This window comes from Rissa tridactyla, chromosome 2 (assembly GCF_028500815.1).
Source record: "Rissa tridactyla isolate bRisTri1 chromosome 2, bRisTri1.patW.cur.20221130, whole genome shotgun sequence".
NCBI classification, from domain to species: Eukaryota; Metazoa; Chordata; class Aves; order Charadriiformes; family Laridae; genus Rissa; species Rissa tridactyla.
The window spans coordinates 155,808,851-155,836,101 of record NC_071467.1 but is presented as its reverse complement, the minus strand read 5'-3'; the positions used below and the strand labels follow the sequence as shown (position 1 = coordinate 155,836,101).

General features: G+C 42.8%; 1 protein-coding gene across 1 annotated transcript in view; it reads right to left on the bottom strand.

Moving 5' to 3' along the window:
* ADARB2 (adenosine deaminase RNA specific B2 (inactive)) overlaps window positions 1–27,251 on the bottom strand; it is a 317,557-nt gene that overhangs the window by 88,966 nt on the left and 201,340 nt on the right. The window contains exons 2-3 of the mRNA XM_054191770.1: window positions 24,561–24,647; window positions 15,128–16,035 (exon numbers count right to left, since the gene is read on the bottom strand). Coding sequence (XP_054047745.1) covers window positions 15,128–16,035; window positions 24,561–24,647 — 995 coding nt within the window. The remainder of the gene's footprint in view (window positions 1–15,127; window positions 16,036–24,560; window positions 24,648–27,251) is intronic.

Below are 27,251 nucleotides of genomic sequence, written 5' to 3'. Positions count from 1 at the left end.
GTGGGCTCCTGTGCTCGGTACAGGTGCAGCTTGGCGGTGCCGAACCTGAGGTGCCCTCAAAGTCTGAACAACGTTGTACTGCCAGCAAAGGAATTCCTGCCTGATACTGAGGTCAGAACTGTGTGTTCCACGAGGCTGCCAGATGCCCATATTTTCACACAACTCCCATCCCACCATGAAGAATTCGATTTTAAGTGAAAAAGAGAAGTCCAGCTCTCTCCTGAAGGGAACAAATTGAGGTGCATCATATCAAAACCCGTTTCAGGTAACAGTCACAGCAATATCGTGATTACACTGATCCAATTCACTGTGTAGGTTTTAATTAAGAAATAGTTGGACAACACACAGCTATAGGGAAGAACTTATCGAGTCCAAGACTCCTCTTACACCCTGGATGACTCTGCAGGCTCAAATAGACTCATACCTCTAAAAATGAGGATACACAGACCTCCTGTGTTAAGAAGAAAAAAAACAGGACCAAACAGAGACACCAGTATGTCTTGGCATGTCTTGCCAACATGCTGCCTGGCCCACTGGCTGCTGCATTGTCCCCTATGCAGGACTAGCTTGGGTTGCTCTTGCTTCTACAAAGTCCCCATTTTTATACTGTATAGATAGAGACTGAGTGTCTTGGGGTATCTGCTGCTATCAAATATAGTTGGACAGTCTCAAGGGTTATTAGGAGCAGCAGAAATCTGATCTCAGAATGCTAATTTTGTTAGGAAAGCCACCTAAAATCATGCATGGAAATATATTCTGCAGAAATATTCACATCACATGAATGGCTGCTACCATGGAGGGAGATAAAAGGGTGGGCAAACTTCTCTTGACTGTTTCATTGGCCCCTTCTCTTGACTGTTTCATTGGCCCTTCAAGCTTCTGCACCACAGCAGCAGCAAAAAATGAACCAAAAGAGAACCAAAATGTTTAGCTGATAGCTCCATACCTTACATGAACCACAGAGTTCCCATGTATTTCATTAAAAATACCTGTAAAGGAGCCTAGCTTTGGACTTACAGGGCAAATGGTCCCTCTGCAAATGTTTAAAAGGCTTTTTGTTCATGAAATACAAGATAAAAAAATATGAACAATTTGTTGTACCCAGAATTATCCCAGTAACTAAATGTATGAAAAGGCCGAGTGATGTACAGGGCATATTTTCCCCGGTGATAAAATAAGAACGACCTCTGTGACTTCATTTAGGTTCCACCTCTCCTGAGTTACGAGCCGTTCCTCACTCGTAAGGTATATCCCATATCTCACTCAAACTCTCAGCGGACCACAAAACTCCCTTCCAGAAAAAATTATGCTTCCCTCAGTCTACGGAGGATTACCCATGTCAGGCGAAGTTATATTATTGTCTTTAGTGCTGCTAGGAATTACTTTCAGGATGTTTCAGCTCATTACCTCAAGTCTTCATCAGCTATTTTCCAAGCGCGGTAACCTTTGTGATGCAGGTACTGTATATATCTACAGTATTGATTCTACTTCTCCTGCTACATTACATGCAATACATGTAAACAGACAAGAGTGTTTTGCTACCAGCTAGCAAGGTGCAAAATGGTAGCGGATCTTGCAGCTACAAAAGGCAGATAAAACCTTGAACTAATCAGCTGAACTGTCATGGAACTAATTCCATGATATAGTGGAAGCAATTATTTGCACTTATATGTCTTATTGTAAAATACAATCAGTGCTAAACCAATCCCGTTAGTGTTGTCAAGGACACATTTAGCTTCAAATGCCCCCCTTTTAATCAGTAACCGGTTATTAATTAATTAGGTAGCGATTGTGTTGTTTTTCATACATGTGTATTATTATTGCACTTGATTTTGTGCCTCTGCACAGATCACTGTTAATTCCCTGCAAGTGCAATTGTGTTAATGTGCCCTAATGCAAGCAATTATCACAAGGACGGGGCACCTCACATTTGACCTAAAATTTTCCTGAATTGTTCTCACAGCTGCTTTCTTACTTCCAGCTCCAGCCTGCTCCTGCCTGGATGACACACTGGGAGAGAGGAGACTGTTCATAGCATTATAGAATCACAGAATCATAGAATCATAGGATCATAGAATGGTTTGGGTTGGAAGGGATCTTAAAGATCACCTAGTTCCAACCCCTCTCCCATGGGCAGGGACACCTCCCACTAGATCAGGTTGTTGAAAGCCCCATCCAGCCTGGCCTTGAACACTTCCAGGGATGGGGCATCCACAGCTTCTCTGGGCAGCTTGTTCCAGTGCCTCACCACCCTCACAGTAAAGATTTTCTTCCTAATATCCAATCTAAATTGCCCCTCTTTCAATTTAAAACCGTCCCCCCTCGTCCTATCACTGCACTCCTTGATGAAGAGTCCCTCCCCATCCTTCCTGTAGGCCCCCTTTAGGTACTGGAAAGCTGCTATAAGGTCTCCCTGGAGCCTTCTCTTCTAAAAGCTGAACAACCCCAACTCTCTCAGCCTGTCTTCACAGGAGAGGTGCTCCAGCCCTCTGATCATCTTCGTGGCCCTCCGCTGGACCCCATTCCTAACAACAGGATTGCCACAAATGAAAGTGGAAACCAGCAACAGGGCAACCAGCACCAGGAAAGGGAATTAAGGCTGAGGACTTTGAAAGCTGTGGGTGACCCTGTGCTGTGGGAGGCCATGCCGCAGGCGTTGGGGGTGGCCGCGCGTGGGGCACGCAGAGCTGCCTGCTTGCTGGCCACAGCCCGGTGCATGGAGCTGGCAGCTCCTGATGCCAACAGGGCAAAAGGCAGCTCCTCAAGCAGGGGAGTAACTAAGCAGAATACACAGCAAATTGCGGGTGTCTCACAGCCCTTGCTTGTCTGCTGTACCACAGGGACAGATGCAGTGCCCTTTTTCTTTTTTTGGCCCCAGCTCTGCAAAATCATCAGTTTTAATAGCGGGGGTGAGGCTGCCCATAGAGAACAACGTGTTTGTCAACGGTTAACACAGAAGAATTCCTCTGTCCTCCTAATATTAGTGAGGCTTAGTTATGCTTACTAAATAATGCATTTTTCGGTAGATTTTTCTTCCGCTCTGTAAGCTTTTAGCAGGAGCAGATATCAACAGTGTCAAGAGAGAAACAAATACTAGTAGAAAACAGACTTTATCTGAATTGCATTTAATAGGGGCCAGAAGCAGTGAACTAAGGATATTCAGCTGAAGTAGTTCAGTCAGAGATAGCTAAACTTTTTACTGTGCTTATTTAAATAGAGAGGCCTGAACTGGAGATTAGCTATTTATCAGCTGCACGATGGAATGAGAAACAGCTGCAACATATTTCAGGGAAAGTTTGATATTTTATTCACTATAAATCCACAGGTTCAAATTCTGCTCTGGTTTATGCCTGTGGGAACATGGAATAAAGCCATTAGCTTCCCACATTGTCTTGCGGCTTCGTGCCCACGAATATCACAGCAAATTAGTTTATGTTGGTTCAGTTATTCACCTTAATTTCCCAACACAGAAAGAAAAGGACTTTTAACATTTGTAACTCTAGCAAGTATATGCGCAAAGAAGTAAACTCCCACTACGCAGCATGGGTAGGGAAACACAGCTCCAGCTACCATCAAAGCCTTACCCTATGTGTATCTTTGCAAGGATTTCACTTCAGGACTGTGCTGTAACTCCAACATTTTCCCTCCCAGACTTGTTTTTGTTTTTGGGGTTTTTTTGCCTGATTTTCACCAAAGGTATCTATTGCTTCTGCCCCTCACCTCAAAAAAGTGTTCCCAGGTCCTCAGTGGAGTAATTTCTATATTTTCAGCTTCTATTCCCGACCCCACCACGCTCCCCTCACGTCTGCAGCTGGGAGCATCCCTGCTCCCGCACAGCAGATACCATGCCTGGGAAGGAAAAGCTGCCCACGCTGATCTCCCCACTGGCATCTCACGTTTCGAAAGAGAGGAATGAAAAAAAAAAAGGCTGCTAACCACTACAGTACGAGTGTTTAATTTGCTCAGATCAGTTTCTGTCAAAGGTAGCCTGGAAGCCTATTTTTTTCTTTTTTTTTTTCTTTTTTTTTTTTTTTCCTCAGCTTGTCTTTGCAGTGTTTCTTTCTCTCCTGCTGCTCAGTTCAGCCTCAGTGGCGTTTATCTGGTGACCTGTTGTTATCGAGGGCTCCCCAACAGATCCCTTGGATTGGCACAAGTCGTTCCCACTCTGCCAAAGGGAAGCTTTGCTCAGATATCTGCTTGATTTCAGCTCATTTACATGGCAAGGATGTTAGTCTGCCTGTAAGGACTTTCTCGTTTGGCTTGTTTGCTTGATTTTTGATATATAAAGGAGACTGGACTTTTTTTTTTTTCCTTCCCTTTTTGAGAGAAGGAGGGATTAAGATCTCCCTAAATTCACAAATGTCCAAGAAAAGATGCAGGCAAAAATGTAATTTTCCTAAAATTTACATTCATTTTAGGCTCCTGCCTATTCACTGAGGGAAACATTTCAAAATATCTACATCAAAGACTAGTAAGTCTAAAAGTGATGTTACTTTCCTTTTTTTTTTTTTTTCATAAATAAAGGATTTAAAAAGAAAATTTATGCACTGTAGCTTGTTAGTGTTTTGGGGAACGCTATTCGTTTCTTCCCATCAGTGTTCTCCAGAACGTGGTGACAGCAGCAGCCTCATTGCTCTGGTACTTTGATTTCCCTCAAAGTCAAAATGTAAAACAGACAGCTGAACATTCTTGCCCCAGAAAAGCAGAGGGCAACTCCTATCAGTAGGATTATTATGATTGTGACCAAAAACATCCTGCACTAAAAAAAAAAAAAGGAAGGCAAAAAATAATTTCTACTTGAGGGTTCATATGGCAACATTTTGTAGTTTTTGTTTTTCAGAACTTTTTTTTGTGAATTTCAGTAAAATAATCTACCTATTTGGCAAATAAATAATTTTTAAGAGGTCTTGCTGTCTTCTCTGCTTAGTAGCCAGCACCTAGAGGAAGGACAAATATAATCCACAGACTCCTCCAGCCACGCTGAGGTACTTGTCAAAGTAAATATTGATGGTTTAGGCATAGCCTAAAATCAGAGACCCAGCCAGATGTGTATGTATTATGATCAGCTGGAATGTGCTACAGCATTGAAGAACGTGCATTTTTGAAGAAGACACACACAAAATGGGCAAAGATACCTTTGTGCCAAGAACTCATGCCTGCTGCTCTGGTAATGTCCATGTGGCTCTATGATATCTACACTAAGATGAACTTCCCAGTGAGAACTCCAAGCCACCAAGCACCAAAGACACGCTCCGGGAGAGCAGGGTTATGACCATCAGTCAGTATTGGAAAGTCACCGCAACCAGCCTGCACTAATAATTCAATGTTAGTTCCCTCTGTGGATTGAAGAAAAAATCCTGAGTGGCCTTTAGCTGAGCACAGAGGGAGAACATGCAGCGCCACAAAAGGCAGCAAAATATGACAGTGTTTTAACTTGTTGCCAGTCCTGTCTGAGAACAGCAAAACCCTTGAGCTGAGCTGCAAGCCCAATGATCCATATGATCCATAGGAATGTGTGTACCAGGGCTTTTTCATTTTTCTTGGGTGGGAGCTGATAACTGCTTTTAGCACCTGTGAAGGTGTTTTCCAGAATGGTGACCCTCGTGGGCCATTGCTCTTCTCTCCACATTATCATGTTATGAACCTCTATAAGCATTATTATAGGACGCTACTTCTGGTGAATCACGCTGCTATTTCGAGTGGTGCAACTGTTAACTTTTGGCTCAGAGAACAGTTTTAAGAGCTCTGTGGTGATCTGTTTCCATTTTCATCTGAATGACTGATACTCAGACAGAAAAGCTTCAGCATGGTTCATCAGAATCATTGTCTCTTCTGGTTCGCGTGATTCAGCTCATCTGCCCCTCATTGCTGCCATAGCCACGAGCCTTCAAGGAACTTGACTTTATGCCTGTTGTGTTATCAACCACTGCTCCCTCTTATTTTCTAGCTTGACTTTTCTGGCCATGTTGATGGACACTGACTTGGTTTGTGGAGGGTTTCTGGGTAGCTGGATCGGGTTTAAACAAGCATGTCCAATTTCTGCACCTCTCTCGGACACTGTTTCTCTGCAATGACCAGGACAACCAAGCCCTAACAGTTTATTTGTGGCACTGCTATGAACTATTGTCCATATTATGAGTGTACAAGGGTCATGAGGCACCGAGGGTTAGAATAACTTGTGCATGTGTCAAGGAGAGTGGAATACAAGAGGAGGCTGAGTCTGGAGTAATGATTTTATTCTCCAATATCCCTGAGAGGATTATTCCTTAAAAGTACAGGGCAGAATTGATTTGGATAAAAACTAATTATCAAACAAGAAATGAATCCAGTGTTGCCGACTTCACCCTCCGCACAAGACCTTGGAGACTCACATTATTCCTTGTGTTTAACCTAATAGAGCAATGACCCACATAGGAGGGAAAGGAGTTAATTGTAATTATTTCTGTGAGTAATAGTGCCGAGTTGTAGAAGATGGCCTAAAACCAGGAACTCAACAATGAAATGACACAAACAGAAGAACCTAGAAATCATGGGATGCTTAGACTTTTTCTCTGAACAAACGAAAGCAGGTTCATTTTGTTCATTTGACTATGTTTGTTCAGGGAATGCTCTCTTTCCACCTTTAGTTTTTAAAGGTGAACTGGATAAAGAGAGTGAGAAGAAACAGCACACAAGGAATTTATACAGCAAATCAGAGTGGCTTCAGTAGCATGGGCTCATTTGGGTGACATCTCAGTGTAGCACTGATTTGAAGGTACCATTATCTGAATTCAGATCTGATTACGTGGCTGGTGTCTGCAGCAGATGTGATGACAAGTAGGTTAAGAGCAATCATACTTAGGTGCTTTCATATCAAATATCTACTCCAGTTTGGAAGACAAATAGGAAATAATGGCTAGCTTGCTTGGAATTAAACTCTGACTTGTCAATTAGAAAAATAGAAAGGATGAAAAAGCAACATGAATTTGTCTCAAGACAATATTGAAGTATTTAAGGTGGAGGAGGAAAGGTTTATGGATCCATTAATACTTTATGTGTCTTAGAATTCAGTCTAAGAAGCTGATGGGTATCGTGAGACATAGACAATATTGATTGTTTTCATTGAATAAAACTTTGTGATGAAAGGAGATGGATAATTTACCCACTTTCTCAGTAAATATGCATATTTATCTCCCATTTCCATTTCTCAGGAGTTTGGAAAAATATTTTACCTTAACAAAAGTTCACATCATGCATCACGCATGTGAAAAAAGAACAAAACAACCTTGCTCTGATAAATTTTGCTCCAATTAGAGATCCAAACTCACTTGTAAGATGTTCATACAAAGACAGCACTATATGAACAACAAAAGACTTTACTCTCTCAAAGAACACGAGCCAGTTCTCTGGTTTTGTTTGGTTGTATAAATGTCTAAACACATAAATCATATTATACATCCATTATAACAACAAGTCTAAAGTCTTCTCTATCCATTAATTCTCAACAATTTTAAGATTAAGCCCTAAATATATTTTACCTACTGAATTTTATAACATGCATACTATTTTGTGTGTGCGTGTGTGGATGAGGATGTAGATAATCCTTTCACAGTGCAGTATGCATAAGCAGTTTAGCTGAGATAAAGGGGCAGGAGGAATGTTGGTTTTCTCCAACATTACTATACAAATGCGCTATTTAAAGCCTAACGGATGCAATAAAACAAAACAGACAAAGATGTTCCCCGTAATCCATCAGGAAGGGAGAGGTCCCTCTGCTGCGTGTGACACTGGGCTCCTCAGCAGCATCTCCGGGGAAACAGCAGCCTCTGAGCACCTTTCCAAGGTGCGCTGGCATTTTGTGTCGTTAGTCTTCCCCTCGCACCGCGATGATGTGCCTGCCACACCGTTGGCACAAGGACCACAAGAGGGAGGTAGTCATCGTAAAATAAATGGTAGGAGCTTCCTTCTGATACTCTGCACATAGAAGGAAAACTCTGTTTGAATAATTAAGGCTTCCTAGATGTGACTACAGATAAAAATAGATAAAGAATGTGGTTTTGGCGTGACTGTAACACTCCGGCTCAAACAGAGGAGGCTTTGCATGGAACTCGACCAAAGAAAAATTCACTCTGGGCGTTTGTATTACAGCCCCATTTAGCGAAGCAGAACGATCATGGCTTGTATTAAGTAGATAATAATGAAGCATCATAAACAATGTCAGGATGCGAGTCCAGGACGAAGCAGGAGCTTTAACGAGGTCCAGCTTGCCGGGAGCTTTTTGAAGTGTCCCTAGCTCACTTACAAAGCCAGAAAGCAACAAAGGCGACTCTGACAGCTGCGAGAGTGTCTGGTTTAGAAGGAAGTTTTATGTGTGGATGACACCAGTCTGGGATTCAGCTTTCATGTACTAACTAGCTCTGCTGCTTGCCGGAGCCCTAATCATTCTGCACAAACTGTCTCCTCATAATGGGTTGCACAAATAATAATTCTTCACAAATCAGATCCACACCATCAGCTTCCCAGATAGGCAAGCCTGGTTCATCGCGGTAAATAGCAGAAGTCAGCAGAGTCCACGCTGTGTCTCACTAGCCATGTTTAATAAGCAATCTAGGCTCTGAAGGGGAGAAATCGAATGCTGGTTCTGTGGATGTGTGGATGGTATGAAGTATTTGCAACTATGCCAAAAGAGCAGCCAGCAGCCAAGTCGGCTGGCCAAACCAGATTCATCGCACTCTAAATGCACTGTAATCGTGGTGGAATCTTCAGAGTCTTTATAAAAGAAAATTAGATATTTTTATTTTTCCTTTTTTTCAGAGGAAGAAGGGGTTTGTGTTGCTGACGAGCTAAAATTACATAGGTATATATAGTCTTGAGAAAAATGCCTTTCAGCCTTAACATTTTTTTCTTGAGGATACTAAAATTATTTTTTCATTTATGTAAATGAAGATCAGCCATTCATTAACTAATTGTCACCATTATTACAGCTCTCCTAAGTATTATTAATTAGGTGAGTGGTATATTTAGACTTTAACATCTCCATCAGAAGAGTCTGGTTTAGCATACCTAATGCTCTGAAAGCACTGAGCATACTCTATATAATGTAGGACTTAAAGACCAGTGCAGGGGAATCTTTTGGGGATCCCGCTGGAGTTATCTAAGGCCGGGAGGGAGTAAGGAGTTACAGGGAGCAGCAACTGAGGAGCAAAAGAGAGAGGTATAGAGGGTGGAGATGGATACCCTGACTCAGACACTTCTTTTTGCAGCAGGTCGCTGGAGCATTCCTGTAGCCCAGCTGATGCAAAGTAATATGTTCTTTTGCAGTGATGACTGGTTTTCATGTGCAAATCCCTTAATGTGTCTACACGTATGTGCTGATGCTGTGAGAGCAAGCGACCGGAGCCCTTTCTAATCTGTTAATTTGTTTCCCATGATTCCATGTAGGCAGGCCTTCTGCATCTCCCTTTGATCTTGTATGGATTATATACATTAAAACACGGTAATTTCTTCATCTAAGACCCCAGCTGTAATCTCTCTGCGGCAATAATCATCTTTTATGTTGGACTTTTAAGGGGGTAAGGGGGTGGTCCTGGTTCCTCAACTGTGAGCCTAGAAGTGACTGCAATCTTATTAGCAGCCAGGATAGTAATAATAGTATCCAGTGCACTAATGCTGTGTTTCTAAATTGGTTCTTTTGCCAGTGTTTTGTTTAAGAAACTGTAATCCTATAAATGTCACGACTGCCCGTTGCTCTGATTATAAAAAGCAACTTTCCCCACCTACAGAGTCAGAAACAGATGACGAAAATCAAACATTATTTGTAATGCAGAGGCATCTCTCTGGTCCCCACCATCTCCCCTTCTTGCATCTCACTGTCAGGAGCTACACACACACCCAGCAGCTGCTTCTCTTCATGCAGGAGAAAACGGAGACTGTTATAAAGACACGTATCCGCTCACTTGACCAGAAAAAGCTCTTCAGATAAACACTCTAGAACAGCTTCTCAAAGCTCTGTCTGCTGTCCCTGTTCACACTGGAATCAAATCTATCCCTGCCAACCTCAGCCCCAGCTTAACTGCGACACAGGCGAGAGGACGCGGTTGCAAGGAAGTTGGCAAATGAGGATAGTTAGAGAAACAAAGTGAAGGAGGCAGGAACACTTGATACGGCATGAAAGTGAACCAGTTTTACAACGCAGAGAAACAGGCGGCTGGAGGGAAGTGGATGAGAGGCGTGGGGTATGGTGGCTGTTCTTCCCACGACACCGCTCACCAAGGTGACATTGAAGTTAGCTGTCAGGAATCACAGAACCACAGAATCACAGAATGGTAGGGGCTGGAAAGGACGTCTGGAGATCACCTAGTCCAACCCCCTGCCAGAGCAGGGTCACCCAGAGCAGGTTGCACAGGAACGCGTCCAGGCGGGTTTTGAATGTCTCCAGAGTTGGAGACTCCACCACCTCTCTGGGCAGCCTGTGCCAGGGCTCTGGAATCCTTGACCTGCCCGGGTAAAGAACGACTGCAATGAGGATACTTGGATTGCGTTGGTCTGCAAACGAAGCTTTTGGCTAGCAGGGGGTTTTGCTGGATTCTCATGGTTAGCCCGATTTGCCAAAGCAAAAAAAACCCTACTTCTTTTTGATGACACACACACACACAAAACAAAATGAAGTTTCGTTTAAATAAATAAACTGACAGCTACTGCTCTGGAGGCTCTGGATGTGAACCAGCAACAGCAGCGTTAAGCCATTTCAAAGTGGAGTGAATGCAATTTTCACACCTATTCCTTTTTAATTTAGGTCCATTTGAAATCCAAGCACCCCTCTATTACTAATTTGTTATGGCAATATTAATTAATGGTTTTGCTCTACAGCAGTAAGAATGCTGTTTAGACTGAGTGAGATAGATTAGAAGGACTACAAGATTAGAAAACCAATCTGTAAACTGGTCAGATGCAGCTGGGGGTCACCTTGTTCTCCTGAAACGAGCACGCTGCGCTTGGAAAGACTGGGAGCATGTGGATGGATTTCCCCCAGTGTGGACTCTCTAGGACTGTCAGGGTCAGCACTCCTTGGTGTTCTCTCCTGTTCTGGATTACACGGAAAATCGCTCCCAAGGTGAGAAGAAAACCATTGTCAAACTTCCAGAAAAGCTGATAACTGAAGAAATGGCATATTATTTGAAGGACAATATGAGTTCAGACCAAGTATGCTAGGAAACAAGGAGCAATATTTAGTGACTCAGGGAAGGTGCACAGTTATAATTTCCGTTCTCCTGACTCACTTTATCTCTGCCATTAGTTTAGCTGATCTCCAGGCTCCTATCCTGACTACTCTGATCAACATGGTGTGCCCAGCCTCAGGCCATCGATAGCATTTATCTTGCCCTTCAGTGGCATAGGACAGATAAGACATCTGGTTTGAGCAAGAACAGTAGCTGGCAGATTGATGGACAAATCTTGTGACCATTTCAGCGGGTCCTCGGATTATCTCAGCTATCTCCTGTTCACCCTATATACGGGCAAGAGCTCAGGTCCCCCAGTCACCATTTTACCAGAAGGAGAATAACAGAATTGGATCAAAGCACTGTTGAGGGCTGTAAAGAAGCCACCATCTCAATTATTTTGGCATTAAATTATGAGAGTAAACTTTTTTCCTGGTGTAAATTGTGATATCCCTTTGTTTATTTTTTTTGGTATAATTTTGCAGCCAGAACAAACACATTGTGTAACAATCACAGAGATGAAAATCAGAGGCATAGTGATGTTCTTTTAAGACAGAACCAGTATTTTAAAGTGCTCACAATTTCATGGTGGGTTTTCGGCCTTGGCGGGTGAGGGTCAGGAGAGGCAGCTGAAGAAGCAAGTTAGACTGCAGCTGACCCAGCAAATTCATCTATCTCTGGCTTTGCTATTCCTGTATTTCTTTGTTTTGCCTGAATCAGAAGAGATCAAGGTGGCAGGATTTTACATCTACGCTCTGCATTTCCAGGCGGGTCGGGAAGCCTCCTGTGTAGGCAGCACCTATCAGGACAGGCTGGAGGATACGGTGCCTCTTTTGACATTTTACGTTGAATCTCCTTTGGTCAGCAGGAAAAGTGGCTGTCAGTCTGAGAGCATGCCTGAGGGCCAGGCTGAGGGACGCCAGGTCCCCTGGGAACGCTGATGACCATGGCAGAAATGTCAACGGTCAGGAGGCCCAGCTCATTAGGACATCTGAACTTTTTTGACACTTTCTTGAACGCTGTGAAATCCATAAATTCAGCACAACTGGACTACCAGTATTACCAAGATTTTTGGCTTTTCCTGTTTCCAGGCAGGCTATAATCAGGAAAAACCAAATGCTGGTCTCCTAACAGCACTGACAACAGCGAGGGGAACAGGAACAGAGACATGCAAATCTGGAATACTCTTTGGAAAGGGCAGCCACAGAGATAAACATACTCCTGGATTCTACAAAGTATTCAGACTATAGGTGAAGCTGTTATAGCTCATATCATTTGCCTGTCCCTGCTATCGATGAGTTAGCTATCTGGTGACCTAACAAATACAATCAAGCACATGAAAAGAGTGGATGGTTGGATAGAGCAATAGTTATTCTGTATTCTGTGAAGAAATTAAAAACCCCAATATTTCAAATTCTCTCTCTAAGCTGTTTGCGTTTCAGGGTGCTCTCTTGCTTTTAAACAGTTTTGGACACAAACCAAGCTGAGCCTACCAAGTAGGAATCGCTTTGAAAACATGACTTCAAATGTGTCCTTGCAAACGTGTTTTGCAGAAGATCAGGGAGACAAGAAGGAGCTGAAACAACTTTTGGAGCAGCTGGCTCTGACCACAGCTCAATGAGAACCACACTCTCCCCCACACAGTTACCACCGCTTCGACTGACCGAACAGCCAGATGGGCTGACTGAAGCAGAGAGGAAAGACAGTCACTTGATGAGATATGGCATAACATAGTGAGAACAAGTAAAGAGGCTTCTGGATCTAATGCTTAAGCTATAGCCCAGGAGAAGTCAGTGGAAATACGTCTGTTGGTTTCAGTGCAAGTTGAGTTATGACTTAGCGAGTAACATAAATTCAGGTTTTGTGTCATGGCTGCAATGTCTGTTGATGAGAGCAGCTAGTAAGGAGGTCAGCAGAAATCAGTGGTAAGGCTTATCTCTCAATTAACGTGCTGAACGCTGGCATTAAAAGTGCCTGAGTAATCTTTTAGTTGGACAATACACAACCACTCAAAAAATACTGACAGAGAAAGTTCATCGGCACCTTTTCACTGACATTTATACTTCCAGAACAGTGAGAAGAAGAAGATAAGGAGGGCAGAAGTCTAAAGAAAGGACAAAAGGCCACAAAAAAGGGAATATACACTGAAGAATGTGTTGCCTAGTGAACAAGTGGGGAACCAGCTAAGATTTGATATTCAGGTAGAAGGTGATTGTGAAGTCAAGCACCAGGGATACTTGTGGTGCAGTTTCAGGACATGACGAACCATCAGTCGATGAATGCATGGTATTTACCTACTGACCCACCCACCAAAATTCACTGGGGGCAGCAAAGCAGCCAGTAGGACAGGACTAGAGATTCCTCTTTATATCCAATTGCTATGTTTCCATGGGGAAGGACAGGCATGCTCATCAAACAAACTGCTTTCTACCAGAATTAATTAGGGCAGGAAACAGCATGGATTTCTTTTCTCATTTAAAACTATCTATACTTCAGAGGAGTACTGGGAAGATGGAACTGCCAGGTTAGCCAAGACTTAAAAAATGCCTGCAAAGCACTCTGTGAAAATAACTGTCATTATTAAATTATGTAATTATGCCACTGGTTCATGGAGTTTACAAACCAGAATTAAAAGGAAGAGGTGGAGGATTATGATGTATTTTAGAATTTCTTACATTTCATAGGTTTCCTTTTTGGAAACATAGGAAGGAAACTTCTAGGTCACCAAATATAATTCCTGGGTCCTGCAGGCAATCATGTCACCTAGAGGATTCATCCCCTATCAAACTCTTTGAACATTTAATGAACATCTTTACTAATGTTAATGAGAATTGCTACTAATAATTTGCATTTACACACTACTTAAGGATCTTGAAGTGTTCGTTCATATAATATGCTCATTTTTATTACAAGCATATTGGATTTAAATGACTTGCCTAGGGTCTCACAGCAAGCCAGCAGCAGAATGACTCTTAGTGCTCCCAGTGCTTTGCATTAAATCCTGGACATTAACAGCTCCTTTCATAAAGGGAGCTTTGTAGCGGTAGATCACCTCCTGGTGCTGGTGGATCAAACCTTTTATGATAGCGCAAACAAATCAAGAAATTACTTGAACCCATGTAATGCTTCCCAGTGTCTGCAAATCCTCGCTTCCTTTGAACTTAGAAAATTCACACAAGTCTGAGTAATGCTAAGATAGCCTTTGGCATATGACCAACTACGAAATTTTGATGTGCTAAGTATGTACCTCAGGTCTATATTGACCTGTATGAATACAGCAGTAACCGCTACATTTGTTGCAGGAAAACTTCAGAGCTTTCACTGTCCCTTGTGTTGTTGGAGGCATATTTGAACACAAAAAACAAACAAACAAAAAGCAACAAAAAAAACCCAAGCCAAAAAGTAAGCCTATAATAAACAAAAATCCTTAACTTTTCTAGTGGCAGTACTGTTTGAAGACTTTGCTCTGACACAGGCACAGGCTTTGTCATTGTTTTCTCCTCTGAATGGCACTGTCCTCATCAAAAACTAACTCTAAAAGGAGGATGTGGGGCATTCCTTTGTTTATGGGCTCCTTTCTGTCAAGAAAGATGCAGTACCACAAAATGACCTGATTTTTCTGCCTGTGTCAATGCTATCATTCTCTTTAGCAAATCAAAACTTTGATATTTCCCCCTACGTTTTGCCTTCTCATCTATGCCTCCTATGGAAAACACTGCAAATTGTACCCAATAATTTCAGGATAGGATTTTCAAGCCTTTGCCTGTGGCATCTAGCTCTTTTCTATGAGAAAAGATCTGTTTTGTGGCATGGCACTTGCTATAACACCAGAGGAACCATCTGGTAGAACAGTAACAGCTACAGCAATACTGATCCCATTCATTGAAAGAGTTCCTCCAACGTGGTGGTGGCTACCCAGGAGCTCTCACCTGTGGCAAATGGTGACATTTACTCCTGCTGGGAATGTGGCTGGGCAGCCGAATGTTAAAGAGGGCCTGCAGGGCCGCCTGCGCTGCTTGACCCTTGGCCAGCTTCTTGCTACGTCCTGAGCCTTCAAATGTTCTCCCGTCCACTCGCACTGCCATCACAAAACTCTTGATGTGCTGCTTCTCCACCGTCTCCGACAGGCAGACGTACCGCAGGCCTGAGCGCAGCTCATTTAGCAGCACCACTGGGTTCTTCTCGCTCTCCGCTTTGGATGCCACCTTGTGCTTGTTTTGCTTACCGTGGCCCATTAAGTCCAGCGTATGGCAGAGTAAGCGCCCGTGCCGATAAGCAGTGGAAAGCAATTCGTTATTAACGGGGTTATAGACTGAAAAGTCCTCGCTGTGTGTAGATGGTTCGAACTCCTTGAACAGAGTATCTGGAAAGTCTGCCTGGTCAGAAGTAAAGTCCGTGGATGGGTTGATGCAGTTCCCCATGGCAAAGTGAGCTTGGCAGGCGTTGGGGAACTGAACGAATGACTTCAGAGCTAGCTCCGCAGCACGCATTTTGGCTTTCTTTTTTGTGGGCCCTGTGCCTTCAAACGTAAGTCCATTAACTTCCACAGCAACAGCAAAGACTGGAGCATGCACTGGACCTGTCTGGGAAACCATTTTATATTGTAAACCTGGTTTAAGTTCATGTAGCTGAACCAGAGCGTTCTTTGGCGTCACTGACCACGAGACTTTCTTCCAGATGAGTTGGAGTTTGCAGAAATGGCCATTATTGCCTTCCTCTAAGGGTCTTTTTCTCTTACTGCTAGGTGTCCCCCCTCTTGCCCTCTCATTAGAGGATATTGGATGATCCTCCAGGTTGCCAATGTTTCGATTTTCCTTTACTTCTGCACTGCTGGTACCTGTCAGCAAAGAAAGAAAAAAACCTCACATTACAGTTGTCATCATGGTAGTTGACATTATGCCTAGGGCTGGCAGAATAGCCAAAAAAGAAAAAAAACCGTAATGACAGATATCCTTGCTCAGCCCTTTTTGGGGGTTCTCCTCAAATATCTGTATAGTGGTTAGTTTAGTATTTATAGCACAGATTTTGTGCATGTCCTGAATGCCTACTTGTTCCTAAAGTTCTACTTCTATTAGTCACTAGCATCCTGTTTTAAAAAAAGATTATATCATACAAAGACAAAGCATAACTGATGCCATGTGACTTAAATGAACTACTGTATTCACACTGGATAATTACTAGTAAAAAGTGAATAGTTTGCAAAGTTGCCTTAGGCTGATATTTGTTCTATAATCCATGTGGGTGAAGGCTCACGGACACATTATTAGAAATCAGAAATGCTCACAAATGATTCACAAGCAGAAAAATGGGCAAACGCATTGAATAATTTATTTGCAATGAATACATTGACTGGCTCTACTCACACCATAGACTCTTCTGTTGCTAACATTATGAATCCAGCCTAAGAAATGATCTGACAGACCTTTCCAGCATTTGAAACAATAATTTGGTCTGGACTCAGATTCTAGTTTAATAAGTGAGAGTCTTTCTGTCAAATTCAATTGCAGATAGTCTTAGCTCCTGCATCAGCAACAACTATTATTGCAAAAATTCTAGATAAATCTAAATGAGACTAGGAAAAACCAGGGCATCATGACGGGAACAATTACTGATGTAAAGAATGATCTATGCCAAAGAAAAGCAATGGGAGAGAGTGGCTGCCAGGAGCGCCAGGAAGGGAATGAAATGACAGTGGGGAGCGGTGGAGGGAGCGTGCCATTGCTGTTGAGCCAATGAATCACGCATTGCTCTGAACTACGCTTGTGCGACACCCGCGCTGCGAGGCGCTGCTCTTCACTACAGCAGGTGAATGACTGAGAACGGAGATTCATCTGGGTGGGTGTCCTGGGAGACAGAAAATGTGCTGCTGTCTAAGTAAGCATCCTATAACATTTCTGTCATTTCTGATGAGTGTGTTTAAATGTGTTGCACCTCTGATACATCCTCCAGTCCTCCTGTGCCTTACTTGGGGCAGAGACAAGTTGAGGAAGCAAACAGGAGCATAACCAACCCGTGAAGCAACCCATCCCTGGAGCGATGCACCTGATCCCTTTCTGAGCAGAGCACTGCCTGGCTGCCTGCTGTATTCCAACCAGCATTCTGCGTGGAGCCTTTCCCATGCTTCGCTATCATCAGAGACGAGCATGCCACCTGTGCCGGCTGCGTGGGTCCCAAGCACAGAGACTGTGGTCCTTAGAAGACAGAGAATGGGCCTCTCGCCTTCTGCAGGGCCATGGCCATATTTGTTTTCCTCTCTACCCTGATGTACAAGCTGCCTGCAAGGATGTAAGGGCTGAGCTGCCAGCTACGCCTCGAGGAGCTTCTGCTGGAGCAGTGTGTCTTTGCGGCAGCCCAGTATTAGGCTGGGCTGACAGATGAACGGGAGCCTGCAGAGAATTATGTGGAACCAACCGTCATGATCAAAAACCTCCCTTATAACCTGATGAGTTGCACTTGTATTGAATATCAAAAGATTTTTTCCCATGGGACCAATAAGTCTGCACTCATGCAAGTTGGTCCACAGAAAGCAGCTCACTGCTTGGACGTGAGTAAAAATCATGGCTGAATTCCACATGTGAGGTCCCGTTTGCAGGACTGAGTCTTTCGTCTCCCTTTCCTGAAAAGCCTTCGTCTCACACCGAGCTTCCAGCCTGTGTCTGTGTCTCCCCAAAGTGACTTGCAGAGCTACGTGCCGCACTGCTTTGCTGAGGCAGAACGTGAACTGACAAATTAAGGTTTTAGTGACTGGTTAATTTTTACTTTCTGAAACTAAGGGGAGAGAATGAAGACAGGTGAGGAAGGAAAGAAAAAGAAATACATAACAGAAAGAGAAAAGTTTCATCGTATGGCATTCAGCTGTATAAAACGTGACACCTTTAAACCAGTCTCTCTGGAAATAAGACATTTAAAAGGTCAGGTCAACTAAGACACAAGGATAATGTGGTCTTTTCTCATTGACTTCAAACCTCTATTTATGGAATCTCTCATCTGAGGGGAAGGAGATGCCAACTTTAACTTTGCTCTATTTACCCTGGCAGTGGCTTTGGCCAGCCATTTTCCACTGTGACCATTTCTCTCATTTCCATCCCGCTCAGAACACAACTCTTTGGTTGCGTGCATTTTTTTAAATAAAGGTGAAATATTTTGAGTCAGACTTTTTTTTTTTTACTTTTGGTTCTGTATTTCACACCTCCTCTCTCATCTTACCTAATAGGTTTTTACGGAGACAATTATGGTACATAATGATATTGTAGTCAGGAAGCATGAAAAGAAAGATAGCTCTTGCTTCACACTATATTCAGGTTTGAAAAGAATTTGTATTGATTATGCACCACTGAATAGGAAAACACGAGGGGTTATTTGTATTTATAATTCATATTGTCTTATTTCAGCTGTTTTTTCTTTCATAGTCAGAGAATCACTGATTTGTGAACATGAATGTGTGACCTTAGCATCTTACCTTAATCACCCGCATTAACAGTGGTTAAATAAGAACACGGCAACATAAAATGAACATTACTTTTTTGTCTTAAATTCTGTCTACGAAATTGTCTAGTGCAGGTTTTGGCCAACGGGGAGTTTGCCCTGATGTAGTGAAAAAAATGCAGCGATGCAAGCGTAAAACTTTCAGGGATCAGTCAAAAAGGATGCGCAGACAACATTGGGCAAGCGTGACGGTGACGTGTCTGCCTTTATGGTATGTTTTGGCCTGGTCACGGTGAAGGAAATCCATGCAAGTATCCTGACAGTCAACCAGCTTTCTAGAGGACCCGATGCTGAAACTCCAGGGAATAGCTCAGCTCTTCACAGACCTCAGCAAGAGCGGCAGGAGGCCAAAAGTCACCATGGCACGTAAATCCGAGGCAGCCTAAATTCACTGAGTGCCTCAGAAGGTCTGTGAGCCTGATGGACTCCTGTGATACCTGCCAGCAGCCGGGCAATGGGAAATTACTTTATACTTTCAGGTATCTTTGAAATACGAGGTCTTTGAAATGTGTCTTTTATGAAACCTCTGTGTAGCAGACATAAGATTACCTCTCTAATGGTGGCACATGTACTTCTATTGTGAAAATCAGACAAAGCAGGCAAATGACACCAAACTATGTAAGATAAATACTGTAAGCAGCTGTAATAGAACAATCACAAGCAATTTTAGAAATGAAGAGCGGTAAAAGGAAAGGGGTAAGTCAGAGGATGTACACAGGGAAAATGCAAAACTGTGGATCATTTTCAGTCCTGTTATCTCTCATAATGTCTTTGCTCTTGAGTTCCCAAAACACATCCTCTACATTTGGAAAAAATGAAGATAATAAAATATGCTTCTTCTATGATGAAAGGCTGGAGAATGATAAAATTGTAAGGGAGTTAAAAAAAGGGGAGAGAAAAATATTACAATTTTTTTCGCAATAGTTTCTAATATATTGTGTCAGATTTCTAAAAATGCCCCACACCTCTGCACTGTAATGTCTCCTCGGGTAACTTTATTCATTGATTTCTGCAGTTTCACAAGCAAGAAGAGGCATTGCAATCTTGTATTTGCTTCAGTAATTGGATAGGAGAGAGGAAAGCAGTTAGTGAAATATATTTATTTATGCACTACTCCTCAATCTTCTGTCTGCTCTTTCATGTTTTTCTCCTTTTGGTCATTATGCACAGTAGAGTTAACCTAGAGAGTCTGCATCATCAAGAGCTTTTCAGAACTATAATGCATCACTAATAATGACACTGCCTATGTCTGTGGGTCATAAGGGCTCTGCAGAACTAGCCATCCGATACTCCACGCTACATTTGAAGAGATAATATTGTTCCTGTTGAAGGTTATTCTGCTGCCAAGCCAACTTCCAGGGAGGATGGGAAAGGAGAGGTGGTAGGTGGCATCTTCATTTTGGCTGGCATCTTTACTATTGGATTACAAGGGGCAGTACATTACTGAAAAGCTATGATACTCAAAGAAAGAATTTGCAGTCTCTGTAGTACAGCAAACTTCTGATTCAACTGATACCTCTGACACAGGAATTTACTCTCTTTAGAAATAGTTAGTAAACACCAATGCATTTTCAACAATACGAGTAGGACTTACTTTTTATTTTTCTGCATTTTAATATCTAAGCCCTGTTTGACCTGCTTATGTAGAGTACATCTTTGATGTCCATCTACATTACCTCAACGGCAGAGGTTAGAAGGATTGACCTCCATAACTCCTGGCATGCTTGAAAATGAAAAATTTTAAAACAGAAGCAATAGGTATGAACCCAGGAGCCAAAGCCCTGGTACCTTTGTCCAAGGTCAGCTACTACATCAAATGCGATGTAGGGCAGTTTTCTCCTGCGAGCAAGATGGCATTTTCATACGCTTAATCAATCCACAATGGAGGATTGGGAACTGCTGGGGATTTTTAGGTTTGTATTCTTGACTTTACAATAATAAACTTGTAGCTAACAGAAATCACTCTTTCCTCTCTCACATGAAAACGCACACGTATGTATTTTTAAAACTTCACAAAAGAAATCTACTTAAGGGAAATCTGCCATGATGTCTTTGTTGATGCTGAATCCTCCCTGCCAGCTCACAAGGTTCAGGCTGTTTAAAACAATACCATTAGACTTGGTGTGTAACACCACACTGTGAAGGGAAGCATTACCAGTGCAAAAAAGTACAGGACTTTGCTTAAACTGAAGACAGAAAAATTGCGAAAGGCAATTGCCATTGCCTTTAGCTCTTCCAGAAAGAAGATCCTCTACTTTGCCCACCTTATCATCTGAAATAACAGTGAAATCCATGCACATCTAGTGCAGCTCTTACCAATTAGGGAAATTATTCAAATGACCTAATGACCTGACTTAGATGATACTCAGACTCCGATGCTCTCTGTCCAAGTTAGCAAATAAGCACACGGAGCAAAAACACTCAGGCAGACCACAGAAGAAACAGATTTAAGATATGCCTTCCTGAATCAGGACCAGATTAGGGAGAAATCCAAATGACGGCAATAGACACAGTTTTCAAAACAAAACCAGAGGTTTTGATTCTGTGGGGGATTGTCTGGGGCTCTGACTGCTGGAAGGGGATGTTCACTGTCCTCTTAGAGGCAGGGTCCCTGCTGTATATCACACTGTGCCATCAAAAGCTCTGGAGATCATGCTGCCTGAGGAGGACTTTGACCAACATGGCCATAACTGAACATGCTTCAATACAATGAATCTGGGGCTGGGATTCATCCTACAAGACCGTCGCAGTGGCTGAAGTCAATATGTTGGGGATCACGACCATCAGCTCCCTCTGCACGGCAGCATTGCACGATGAGATCCACAGGAATCATACGCTCCTGCCAGAGGTAACCCCTCCATTTGCAAGTACCCGTGCCTGGTGATACGCTGCCTTGATGCCATGGGGATGCCATAGTGTGGATGGGACGATTAAAGATCAGGGAGAGGCAGAGGTCTGTAACATCACGAAAGGCAGGCAGGCAGTGAACAGGGAATGATTATTCACTGTTTCATGCAATCCAAGCACTAGAGACGGCAGGCGTGAAGCAATAAAAGGGTGCACTTTTTGACAACACACTAAATCACTGAACTCCCTGTGCCTGGCTGTTGTTGAGATCAGAAGTATCAGTGGGCTCCGGAGAGGACTAGACAGGTCTGTTGATGTCTAAGATATGACGATTCAGGTGCAAACTCTAGCTGAGTAAATTGCTTGCTGCGTGCTAGAAAGATATACTGAGGGGAAGATCACCATTTAAATGTCCTTTTTCTTAATGCATCACTAACAGCAAATGTTGAAGACTACGTACAGAGCTAAACTTCCTATTTCTAATCCTGTGTGACTTTTGTTACATTCTTAGGTACAATCAATTCCTAGAAATGAATAGGGTGGCCCTCTTCTCACATGTTCAAGAGAAGGTCTTCATGAGAGACTGGCTATCAGTTTAGCCAAAATGCCATTCCAAAGGCACCTAGCGCCTTCGATACATTTTTCTAGTATTAGTTCATGGATCATAAACCACAGTAATAGCGTCTACATGCTAATAATCACCAGTTGAAAATGCATCTGTAGTTAACCTGGCGTGGATTGCAACCATCTCCTGCTACCAGTGGTGAGCAACTGCTTTCATTTGTATCACTTGTCTTTCTTGGGTTTTATTTCTTTCTCTGTTGTTTTCATTATCATTACAATTTATTATTATTATTCATTATTATTATTTTCATCATTATCATTACTATTATTAAAATCATTAAACTGTTTTTGACTCAATCCACAAATTTTCTCACTTTTACCCTTCTGATTCTCTTCCCCATCCCGCTGGGGCGGGGGGAGCAGTGAGTGGCTGTGTGGTGCTTAGTTGCCAGCTGGAGTTAAACCACAGCCCCTTTGTAAAAAAGGCCTAAAGGAACGTGAAACAGGATTTGAATCCGTTTCGGCTAGTGGGACTCTGCCTGTTGTGTCCAGGAAGGGCCACTTACTCTCACAGGATGCTCAGTGAGCAGAAAACTTCAGCGATAAGCAAACTGCTTCCCTGCCTTGCTAGTGTTCTGCTAGACTGCTGTTAAATTGTTAAGACAGAAGAAGGTTCCTCTGCTTGTTCAGAGCAAACCACTGAAGCTCTTTAAAATGCCAAATTACTACGCAGATATAGGGTGCTATAGAAATTAGTGGAAATAAATTGGAAGTGAACACTGAAATAGGGCTGATTTAAAATTAATTCATCTTTTTATTTTCTTTTTTTTTTTTTTTTTTTCCAGAAGCTAATAGTAACACCTAAAAATGTGTTGCATGTGCCAAGAAAAAAATTGCTATCTTTATCACTGGAGTCTATGTTTGACCCAAGACAGGACTAGGCATGATGTCCCTGAAAACAGTGAAATTTGCTATTTCAGAAAACACAGCTTATCCTGTCCATGAGAGCTATTTTAAAGCCAGTGCAGGCATGAAGCAGTCTTAGCATTACAGCAGCAATAAGAAAATGGTGTTACAGTGTTTGGCTTGTACAAACTTCCTACATTACCTAAAAATAACTAAGCAGCACATTTGGGAAACATTACGCAGGAGGTGCCTGCACAAGCTCATCATGTGCATAATATGTTTCCTCTGTGTACTTCTCGTATCTTTTCCTGAAAATGTAGCCTCTCTGGGACCAATTTCGAAGGTTTCTCAGGATTTCTTTTTTTCTGTGTGCCTTTGCTAAGATATGTAAAAGCCTGCCTGTGCCTGCACGGCAGAACGGTGTGATGTCCATGTGCTGCTCAGCAGCAGAAACCAGAGGGCTGAGCTCCCTCGCTCCATCAACAGCTATTCCCCTCGGTGCCGCACCATGATCAAACCAAGGCAGATTAGCAACAACAGGGGACAAACAGCCCATTCCTCCCACCCACTGGCTCTAATAGGGCAACATGTCACTGTGTGTCTGCCTGGAAAAGAAACCCATCTGGTAGGTGATACTAAAACTCAAAGAGTTGCTCATTTGGTTCGGAACACTTCCCTCCCTTTTTTTAATGACTCCAAGATGCGTTACAACCAGCGGTGCTGGATAACACGCAATAACTGCTCCTAAGTGACAAACGGGAGGGATTACTGAGGGTTACTCAGTCCCAACTGCACACTCCCAGACCTCTCGGTGTTGTAAAGACTTCACAGTCCACAGCGCTTCCCTCCGGCTCTGCAGTCACCGGTACAGGGAGTGTCAGTGACTTCGTTCAGGTGTGAGGGCCCAAGAGAATCCCCAAGGGGGCCCAATTAGAATAGCTAATTTTTGGGTTACATCGAGTTCATTTTAGCCTGAATAAATCGCCTCTTCTCAATTGAATTTGATTTTGTTTTCCCCCTCCCCTTCCAGGTCATATCGCAGAAGTAAAAGAGTAAACAGTTTTTCAAATAAAGGGCTTGTTCCAGCAGTGTTTACTTACGCAAAAGCCCTTTTGCAACCAAGGAAATATAAATTGGGGGAAATACACTACACCAAAATATCCTGTCTTTTAGTGACTGTGAGAAAAGCAAGTGAGCAAAGTAAGTTAAAATAAACAACAAATGAAAAGTTGTTCCACAGTCCCGTAAACCTGAGTGTACACAACTCCTTTTTGTAAGCAGCTTTTCCTTTGCATTCATGGCACACCATTTACAGCTGCCCCCTGCCAGGGTCTGCACAAAGAAAAGTGGGAAGGTGAGTTGAGATTAACCCCTGCTTTGCTGGAGATTGGCGAATGTTCGCACTCAGCATCAGGGAATTTTGCATTTTACATCAGGAGTGGGCTTATGGCCTGCCAATATTTGCAAATCCACCTCCTTTCCACAAGTGCCCCTACAATATAGAGCTTTTATCTTTAAACTTTTTTATTCATCTGCCTATAAAGAAAAGAGACTACTTACTTAAATTGTCTTCATCCTCCATGGTGGTTGTGCCAGGACTCAGGTACTTGAAGGGCGCTATGAAGGTTGACAGTATGCTTACTTTTTCTAGAAGAAAACAGAAAAATAAAGAGACATATAAAATCAGTATTTTGTCAGTGCATTCTGATCTACTCCGCACTTTTTCTCAGGTGAAAACATCTCATCAAGTCCGTTTCCTTTTTGTTTTCCCCGACTCTATAGTCCCACCCAAATTCACAGAACTGCAACAGGTTTACTTCAGCTGCACATGCAAACACCAAATGCACGTCCCTCCTGGTTACTGCCCTGTGTAGTGCTCCTTGGCCGTGCTTCCCAGCAACTTCAGAGCTGGGAATGCGGGAGGCTTGAGCTGTTCCAGCTGAGAACGGGGAGGCAGGCAGCCCTGGGAGCAGGGACATGAGAACCGCTCCAATGGATGAGACCATCAGCTCACCTCCTCTTGTTTCCTCTCCCTGACAGAGGCTGAACCAGAAGTCTCAGACAAAGCTCAAGTGTTGGTGGCACAAGACACTACAACATCTTCTAGTCCTAGAAATTGTTGATTTGATTTTTGGGAAACCTTGATGGTGTGCACAGGAAGCTGTTATCCAAACAATATGAATCCCACTTGAAATCCTTCTTATTCACGTTCATATTAAGTGCATTTCCTTCTACCTGCAGTTTCTGTTTATCCTGCAGACAGTAGACGGCACAGACATTTGCTTCCAGTGCCAAGATCAGCCTCTGCATTACATCCCAGGACAGACTGAGCAAAATGAGAACTGGTACTGATTTACACCAGCTCAAAATTTGGCTCAGGATTTACCTACAGGGAGAAGTTGCTGTTAACACAAACACTAGGAACAGGGGTATATTGCTTTATTTAGTTTGTTAACTAGTTTATTTAGTTTGCCTTTTAGTTTTTCCAGGCTGAATTCCTCCCGACAAACTATGGGTGCTTTGCTGGGGACCAGCAGGAATGGAGTGTCTACTTAAGGTAGCAGAAGAAACAGAAATACACCTTACAAAGGTGATTCATAGCTTCGAAGGACTTAGTTGCTTTCCTAAAGTACCTCTCTGCTTAGAAAGCCTCGGTTAGGTGGAAATGCTTTGAATCCTGCACGTTGTGAACAACAGGGCTTTCGTCCTGTGGCAGAAGCAGCAAAACCAAACGAAGAATGTCTTCTTTCAAGTGACACGGGAAAAATTATTTCCATGGGGACTTTCTTTATTGGTGAGAAAATATATTTCTGAATTTCCTTATACTACCTGGCTACTGATCTACCACTGGTCTGGAAGGCATTCCAGGTTAAGAGCTCTTAAACTGTTTTTAGCAGCACATCTGTTAGCTTTTTGGCCTTGTTCTTTCTACATTTGCAAACACTCTTTCCTCTTAAAGGCTGTTGTCAGACTCCATCAAAAATGACGGCAGATGTTTGACCTTAGCTAGGTAACGCTACAGCTATTACGAGAAATCACAGTAAAAGCTGACTGCTCTTTGTTAAGTAAATACAATAAGCAGAATAAAAGATTGCCTGAAGAAAACCTTTTTCTGTCCAGAAACCTTTCAGCCCAGACTAATATACAATTAGAGTACAAATTAGCCTCCTTGAATTGCAATTTCATTAAGGGATTGTGGTGATGTCATGAACCAAAAGAATGAAGCTATTTTTGAACACTTTAGCCAAAAGATTTTCCTAAGTGAATACTTCGATACCTTTTGCTAATGTGCTGCTCACTGAGAAATGTGGTGTCTCTGTACGACACCATCTCAGTGCGTGTGCGACTGTTGGGTTGTGATCGGGACAAAGCCTGTTCTCCGCTCCCAACGTTCCCAACCAGTTTCTTTGATTAAAGTGAAAAAAGTGTAGGCTTTTTTGGGACTGAATCCAAAGGCTACATTTGGTAAGGGGAATGCTTCAGATGATAGACGTAGGATCAGGGCAGCCCTTGGCTTCAGCACCAGCGATGCCTGTTGTGTCTGGCTGCTGAGACGAAGTGAGCTGAAGTGCTCTCCGCCTGTGCCTGACTGCCGACGGCTGTCAGACCTTGAGAACTAGCCCTCAAGACACTGGATATCGTACCCAAACTTAAAGCTTCTTCTCTGAGAAAATACTTTCACTTCTTGTATGAAGTTAATCCATTCACCAAGCAATGAAGACACGTGCTTTCTTGCTGAGGTTGCTGCTGCCTACTCCTGACACCAGTCAAACCCATGTAGTTTTACACTATACCATTATTAGTAAAAGGAATATTCTATGATCGATCTTTCACCCCAAATTTTTTGTGCACGCAATAGGCCAGATTTACAATGTGGATTTAAAATTTATCAAATTATTTTCCCTTTTGCCTTAAGGGACCCTTTGGCCACTGTTTCCCACCTGTCCGAAGACCTTCTCAAAGACCTTGCTGGGACCTTTGCTTTGTGGGGTAGAGAAATGGGATGGCCTGTAAAATTGAATGTATTCTTAGAGCAGGAAGGGGTGGGCTTGGGTCAACCAAACTCAGGCAGGCCCTAATAGCAGGATATCCTTCAATCAATACAGACAATAAAGATCATAATTTAATATTTCAATCCATTGGTTGAGCAATGGAAGATTTAGTGTATGACTGGAAGGAGGAGGAGGGCAGGGTTTTGAGTGGGCGATGTAAGAGAAGAGCTGTAGTATGCACATAGAACAGATGAATTAT